This window comes from Lactuca saligna, chromosome 3 (assembly GCF_052625555.1).
Source record: "Lactuca saligna cultivar CGN05327 chromosome 3, ASM5262555v1, whole genome shotgun sequence".
Taxonomy (NCBI): Eukaryota; Viridiplantae; Streptophyta; class Magnoliopsida; order Asterales; family Asteraceae; genus Lactuca; species Lactuca saligna.
In genome coordinates, this window is record NC_136419.1 from 25,166,819 (window position 1) to 25,174,522 (window position 7,704).

Genomic DNA, 7,704 nt, shown 5'->3' on the forward strand with positions numbered 1-7,704 from the left:
GTGCCACGAAAAAATAAACGGACCGTAACCATTAAGAGAAAAGAGTAGTCTTAGGGGAAAAGAGTTAGATGCAAAAAAAATAGTTAACTATAGGTTGACTATTCTTTTGTGGGCTATTTTTAGCTAAATGTTTTTTTTTTGCTATTATTTGATAAGTAGTTAAAGATATTTGTATTTTTCCCTTTGTCTAGCCCTTTCTCAAGCCCATTGGCTTTGCATCGTTTTTATACCCTTGTTAATGCATTGAATCAATGTTGGAAAATTACCAAAACTAATAAAGTAGGTACCATATCAAACTAATATACATTATTATAAATGCAACAGTAACATTGGGCACCCAAAGATACATCTACTATCCTAATAATTTGCATCCAAAAACCACAAAAGATATCTATATGATCTAACATCCAAAAATTGCTTCTCTTTCACGACTTCATATCCACGCTACACATTCCCCTTACCTTTCTTCATTAGCACATAACCAAGAAAATCTACAAAATTTGCGACTTAATATGCAACATTCTTCTGCGTCATCACATAAACGTATGTATTTAATTGAAAAATACATGTTTAAAATCAATATGCAACGTTCTTGGGGAGGTTACGGATGACATTGCTTTTCATGCCTATTTTGGATTTCATCGCCTCTACCCCTGGCCTATTCATCTGCTTCGTCACATTCATCCTCATCATCTTCTCTTTTGATAAACCCATGCTTTTATATCTGGAATCATGAATTTCACAGTTAGAATAATCTTTTAAATTCATGTAGCTGCAGTTGTTTAAATCTGTACCAATTATGAATTTGAAATCAGTTTCATTCACCTTGCTGCCAGCTCAGCAGTTACATTTCCAATTGGGCGTGGTTTTTGACGATAATAACGCAAATATTCCCTTGAACCAATTGCTATTGTTGATATTTTATCATCAACATCATTTGTTCTAGTTATAATGAGTTCGGATCCACTGCTTCCGAGTTCTATGCTATCACCTGTACCCTCATCAACAGTAACAAGCTGCAGCTTCCCGTTTTCATCCACGTAACTGAAATCATAAAAGAAAAATCATGCACCCAGAAGATGTAAATGTTAATTTTCAAGAAGCGAAAGCCAAATTCAGTAGTAAAAAATCGTCAAATACCTGGTGCTATAATCATAGAATTCCTCTAGTTCAGCTTCTTCTTCTTCATCATCACCATCACCATAGTGCACTCTGCAATGGTTTTTTGCGACCATATGTTTCCTAACTGCTTCCAAACTATTGAAAGGATGGGAATTAATGTCGCAATATAAACATACGTAATCACGTTTAACCTGTAGAAAAGAGTAAATTTGTAAGAAAAGTTTAGAAGAAAGGGAGTTGTGCTCGTCTGATTGTTTAAAAAATAAAACAAAGGAATATTTTATTGTATCTTGCCTTAAGTCCAAGATATGTAAGAAGGCCTGTTGGATCTTTCAGATACTCAACATCAGGTATGATTAAACCATGATGTTTATGCATATGGATCATACAGCTTTCAATAGTTTTATGCTTTTGGTCACACATGAAGCAACAAGTTGGATCCAACTCCTCTTCATCCTCATCATCCATGTCCTCATCTGAGGTTGATGTCATTTCACCGATCAAATTACCATTTTGGTCAACCTCCTCCCATTCATCACTTTCTTCATCAATTTGGGGAAGATCATTCACAATACGGGGTGGAAGTGGTTTTATTATTATCATTGCAGTATTCTCATCTTGCGATGCCTTAGTGGTATGAACACGAGATTTCAGATGCTGAGCATGAGCCATGGAGCTTCTATATCCTTTGCCACAAAGGCCACAAGCATACAGCATAGGAGGCTCGCTCATCTTACTTTTCTCTTCTGCAAGTGTCGATTGTCTTGCTAAGAAAAGTGCTTCTGTAACTCCTGGAACCCCTGCAAGCTGATTTTTCAAAGACTGACATCAATTACATATCAAAACATCTCCGTTTTTATGTTGAACGATGAACAAAAGCTAAGACTGACATCAATTGCATATCAAAACATCTCCGTTTTTATGTTGAACGATGAAAAAAGCTAGCTTTGATGCACATAATTATCAACGTTACAGCACAACAACAATTAGGGGAAAATTAAAATTTTACATCAATTGATTTAGTAACACGCACGTAGGTTAACCAAAAAGTGGGAAATTGTGAAAACGAAAAAAAAAATCAAGTATTATAGATTGATTTACCTTGCGTTTGAGGTTGTAGCGGTGCCATTCAGACTTGTAATGGATCTTCTGATCATTTTCATCGATGAGTTGTTTGTTGCAGGCGTTGCATGTTAACCCTGGCATGTTTTTTTGAGACAGAAAGCTTTTAGATTGAATGAGAGAGAGGAGGAGTTGTTACGTATGTTAGTAGAAAGCTCGGCGTAAATGGAAGGCGGGGTTTAAAGGCGGAGGACGTCGGTGTGTGGTAGTCGGCGAAGGCGAGAAGAGGTGATCTAATCACTTGCGTCATGTCACGATATTCTAGACCGTAAAGAAAGTAATGGAAAAAAAATACTTACAATATTATATCTATAAAAGATAGTAACAATATTTTATAAATGGGCAAGTGATTAGATCACCTTATAGAAGCTTGATGGCTCAGCATCTGAAATCTCGTGGCTAATATATTTTATAAATTGGCCCATATCATGTTTTATAAACTTTAAAAAAATACTTACAATATTATATCTATAAAATATAAGAGTTTTAACACTTTTTAGGTTGTTTGTATATACTATTATTTAGTTGCAATTGGTAACAAACATATAAAACTCCATAATAACTAGAAAAGTTTATGTGAAACCATTTTTTTTTTTTTCCCATAAATAAAGTAAATAGTATTTCATCTTCAATCATATTTTATTTTTTATCTTATTTTTTACCTCAAAAAATATATTCCTAAAAATATTTTATTTTTATAACTTATATGTATTGTTAAATACACCCCTCTGACCTCTACTAATTAGATTTTAACAAACATATACTATATTTTTTTCATTACACAAATATTACAAATTATATTATCATAAATAAAATTTTGTATGTAATAAGTTTAAATTAGTTATTACTTTATTATAAATAATTATTAAATAAATAAGATTATATTTATAATAAATATATTAAGATCATGATCATATTTGATTACTATATTTTATATATTATGTTACCGTGTTTCAAGTATTTATTATATATTTAAATTTTTTATATGAATTCGATCAATAAATATTAAACTCTATATTTATGATTAATTAACATAAATTAGTATATAACATAATATTATAAATATTAAATATTGCATTTAAATTATTATTAACAGAGAAGAATAAACTAAAAATATATAAAATAAAAATATATAAAATAAAAATAAAAAAGATTAAAATTAGCAACCGAAACTTCAACTCTATTTTTAGAGATATTAATAGTATTCCTCCAAATGATTTTCCAAATCTCAAAAAATGGTGATGAAAATAAGGTATGGTGGAAGGAGAATGAAAGAAAAAAAATGGATGAATAAATGGAGTTTGATGGTGGGTTAGAATCTTAATTGAAGAAGTTTATGTTAGAAGCTTGTTAATTAACAAAGCTTTATAATTAAGCTTTGGTTTAAAAAAAAATCTTCTGGTATGTATATATATTTTTAAATTTCAAAAGCTTTTAGTTTAAAAAAGTTTCTAAAAACTCATTTTGTAAGGTTCTTAGTTGTAGGAAAAAAAATTATTAGTTCTATTATTTGGTTTTTACATTATAGATATTTTATTTTTAAAGAAGGTAAAATACAAACGACCTTTTTATTTTTGTAAAGATTTAGCTTCTTTTTCCCACAACTCGAAAGTGGATAGAAAGATTTAGAAGAAAAAAAGCATAGAATCTCTCTCGTTTCAGGTTCTTTTACTTTTTAGAATAAACTAAAAGCTGAATATATATATATATATATATATATATATATATATATATATATATATATATATATATATATATATATATATATATATATATATATATATATATATATATTCTTTCTCTTCTCTGTTCCCATCCGATGAATCCAATTTTACCATTTTGACCATAAAAATTGATTTTCTACTTTGTCATACTTCTCGTTATATTTTTATTACTTCACGTGACAATTTTTAGCTACTATAATTCAGTAATACTTTTTCGATCTCAATAATTGGCAATAACCATCGAATTAAAACTGTCCAATAAAATGGTTGCCGTTTTTTTGTTTTATCTTTAGTAGACCATGCAGTATGCCTTCCACTTCCCTTTGACATCTCTATCTTTTAAACTAGTTTTTTCAATTTCATTTTTAACTTTTTTAGATTGAAAAAAATAACATGTAACGTTGGACACCACATTTGTTGTAGTGATTAGTATACCTGATAACCTTATATTGCATCACTAGGTTATGAAATTCGTATATTACACGGGTTAATTAAAAAATATATATCAAAGTTTAAAATAAATAGACATATCCAATTAATGAATAAATAAAATCACTATTGAGAAGATCATCCATAATATCAATGATTATCAATGATTGTTTTGTCATATTCATTAAATTTATTATCATATTCAATGTATTTTAATACATCTTATATATTTTTTAAGATTCTTTGTATTTATTATGACATTAAATATATTTAATACTTTACATATATAAATTTAGTATTATGTAGCATATTAATGGATTTAATTCAAAAAAAAAACCCACAAAATGACATGTGGATTTAAATTTAATCAAAAAATTTACAAAATTACATGTAGCAAATTTAATGAGAAGATGACATTTAACAAAATGATATTCATTTATTAGGATAGAATTTTGCAAAACTAATGTTGTTTCAAATCTCAAAAGATTAATCAAAACAACCAGATATATGATTTGAAATGAGGCACCATTTAACATCAACATTTGTATGAATCTCCCGTTCATATCGCAAACTATTTATAGACAAAAAACTACAAACACATTACACATACATACCATTGGTATAAAAGATTTCAAAAGCATGTATCATTCCCATATACAATTAGCAAATTGCAAATAATTACATATGTACGTACACCTAATATATTACATAACACCTAATATTATATAACAGATATGCTGTTGTTAGTTGTTAACTAGGTTTTGGATTTTCTTGCCTTTCCAGATAAGCTGATGGAAACCACCCTGTCTTCCCATTGCATTCTCCTTCAGACCATCCACTAGGAGACACCTGTCATGTTTTACAAAACCAATATAAAATTCTTTATAACTTAAAAAATTGACCAAATAAATAACCTAATTTAAAAATAATTAGAGGGATACCTGGCGCACAATCACAAAATCATCAACAGAAAGACTTAGTTCACCATCTGCTTGAGCATCAAACGGATGAACCACCTAAATAGGATAAAAGGTGATGAGTATTAAGAGGGTATTTACGTCTTTTCCACATTTTTTAGTGGGACAAAAGTCACAACTTTTGTCCTATTGACATCAGTCATCAGTCCCAGTAATCAGTTTGTCCTATCCAATACCCAATATTTACCTTTCCAATAAAATAGTCAAAATCAGTATTTTCACTCGGATGCTTTTCATGCTCATGTTGAGGAGCACCATCAGATGGAACAATTTTATCTTTCTCATTAGCAGATCGAGACGATTCTTGCATATGCTTTGCCAAAATCATCTGACACGTATAACAAAAAGATTTCTTATAAACTAAAAAAAAAAAAAATTATAAAGCATCTAGTTCTAGTTGACCTCAGTATGCAACTCCTCTAGGATAGCCAAAACATGGCGATGATAATCCCTTTCAGCATCCACCTAACAGTTTCAACATATATCAATTCTTGTATAATAATAATAAAAAAAAAAAAAAAAAAAACGATGATTTGTTCAAGAAATATATATAAGATTACCATCATAAGAAGCTTTTGCATGGTTATTTTTTGTTGGTGTTCTTCCACTGCCAACATAGCAGAAATAGCTTCTTTTTGAAGTGTTACCATGGAAGCACGAACCTCACTTAACTTTGTTTCCATGTTTTTAAGTTTCACGACACTCTCTGTAGTTGGATCTCTAAACTTTGTTTGACGCCTTAAAACCTCCACTGCCTAAATAAACATTTAATTTTTATAAAATATATATTTAAATAATCAAAATAAAACATACCTGTGTTTCGACTTCTTGGCGAAGTCTGTCACAACTTCGAGCCAAATGGCGAGCATCCTCTAATGGAGCTCCTTTGATTGATGCTCTCAATGGCTCACATACCTATATGAATTATAATAAATGTTATTGTGACATCAGAATGATATTTTTTTTTATATAAAAATGAAGTTACCTGATTGTTAAGTATCTCAAGCATAGTGTCCCTCTTGTCTTCAATAGACTTTTGTGAAGTCCCAAGTTGTAGAGCAGCCTTTGCAAGGGGAAAATCAGCAGTTGTAGTTTCGTTCCCAAATTTGTGACAATCTTCAGCCAATCTTTTTGCTATAGATGTTGAGGCAAACGATTTATTTGCCAATAATTTAGATATAGAAAACCTTGATAAAATGGAAAGGAACAAAAAAGGAAAATACACACATATATGTTTCTGTTTTCTGCTTATTGAAATAAACCCTTCAACACCACGAACAATGTCCTTTTGAAAATGCTGAGACGTAAATTAAGGGGTTAAGTAAGATCAGAAAGTTGTTGATTCTTGATGGTTGAATATATATATATATATAAGAAATACACAATGAAAGAAATTTAAAAGGGGCTTTAAGCATACCTTAGTTACCCTTGTGGAATTACAGAGATCTTGAAGTTTTTGGTGACAACGAAGTTCATCATCATCAAATATTTCGGCATCTTTACCCAGACGACTTAACACAGCCTAACAAAAAGAAGAGTAGACAAACATTGCAATTTGACAGCGAAGTTACAGGAGTGAAAAGATTCAATGGGCGGGTTTTTTTTTCCATGTATTGTATCATCTCTTAAAATGACAACACATATGTAGTTTTCTATCTTCAATACACAAAATCGATTCTATGAAGTAGAAGAGTAAGTTAAACCAACAATACCACTTAATAATCAAAACACAAAGTTTTCACATAGGGATTTAGACCTTCGATCAGACAGATTGTTCCATATTTAGGGTAATTAAAGAATCGGAAGCATTTCACGAAATCCTAAACAAACTATGAAACTAACTAAAGAAGGAATCACGAATATTAGGGCTGATCATCTTCTAATAGTTACTGATAAAACTACCTGTTGTTGTTTCGCTACTTGTTCCCTGAGTTTGCTTGCTTGCTTTCGTATAGCGTCCATTTCCGATATTCCAAGTCAAAACCGAACTTATTGAAACAGATGAATCAACCAATGATGACAAACTTTATTTTGTTGTTCGATGGAAGATATCTGTTGTTAACGCGTATAGGAGAAATTTGATGGCAGAAAAAGGTATGAATATGAACAATGACAGGAGTTTTGGAAAGTTATTCGAAAGATACGATTTGACACAGTTTTGTAACTGTTTAGGCGCGCCTCTTTACTCATCGCCTCGGTAGAAGTCTTTTTGTTTAATCACAAGTACGGTTTACATCCCCGTGTTACAACATAAACCGACAGTATGTTGTAAGTTAGTGAAAATTATTCTAATAAATGGTTGTTTGGAGTAGGATGTTATTCGGGTAGCA

General features: G+C 30.5%; 2 protein-coding genes across 2 annotated transcripts; both read right to left on the bottom strand.

Annotated features, from left to right (window-relative positions):
- Positions 1 to 289: 289 nt before the first annotated feature.
- Positions 290 to 2,524, bottom strand: LOC145034839 (cytoplasmic 60S subunit biogenesis factor REI1 homolog 1-like). The gene is made up of 5 exons (XM_078983378.1): positions 2,224 to 2,524; positions 1,417 to 1,929; positions 1,141 to 1,313; positions 826 to 1,044; positions 290 to 724 (listed from the first exon to the last, which is right to left on the bottom strand). Exons 1-5 carry the CDS (start codon positions 2,326 to 2,328, stop codon positions 577 to 579), a joined length of 1,158 nt encoding a protein of 385 aa, XP_078839504.1. The 5' UTR covers positions 2,329 to 2,524; the 3' UTR covers positions 290 to 576.
- Positions 2,525 to 4,987: 2,463 nt separating this feature from the next.
- Positions 4,988 to 7,463, bottom strand: LOC145034840 (SH3 domain-containing protein 1-like). The gene is made up of 10 exons (XM_078983379.1): positions 7,277 to 7,463; positions 6,792 to 6,896; positions 6,602 to 6,671; positions 6,360 to 6,508; positions 6,188 to 6,289; positions 5,935 to 6,129; positions 5,777 to 5,839; positions 5,562 to 5,702; positions 5,339 to 5,413; positions 4,988 to 5,246 (listed from the first exon to the last, which is right to left on the bottom strand). Exons 1-10 carry the CDS (start codon positions 7,334 to 7,336, stop codon positions 5,148 to 5,150), a joined length of 1,059 nt encoding a protein of 352 aa, XP_078839505.1. The 5' UTR covers positions 7,337 to 7,463; the 3' UTR covers positions 4,988 to 5,147.
- Between the last annotated feature and the right edge of the window lie 241 nt (positions 7,464 to 7,704).

What these genes read in the sequence shown, in the direction of transcription:
- LOC145034839 (XM_078983378.1), bottom strand. Translation starts at nt 2,328, where the DNA reads ATGCCAGGGTTAACATGCAACGCCTGCAACAAACAACTCATCGATGAA. An exon ending in TTACATATCTTGGACTTAAG is followed by an intron (nt 1,314 to 1,416) that starts GCAAGATACAAT and finishes TCTTTTCTACAG; the next exon opens with GTTAAACGTGATTACGTATG. An exon ending in TTCTATGATTATAGCACCAG is followed by an intron (nt 1,045 to 1,140) that starts GTATTTGACGAT and finishes TTATGATTTCAG; the next exon opens with TTACGTGGATGAAAACGGGA.
- LOC145034840 (XM_078983379.1), bottom strand. Translation starts at nt 7,336, where the DNA reads ATGGACGCTATACGAAAGCAAGCAAGCAAACTCAGGGAACAAGTAGCG. An exon ending in TTGACTATTTTATTGGAAAG is followed by an intron (nt 5,414 to 5,561) that starts GTAAATATTGGG and finishes TATCCTATTTAG; the next exon opens with GTGGTTCATCCGTTTGATGC. An exon ending in ATTTTGTGATTGTGCGCCAG is followed by an intron (nt 5,247 to 5,338) that starts GTATCCCTCTAA and finishes AAAACATGACAG; the next exon opens with GTGTCTCCTAGTGGATGGTC.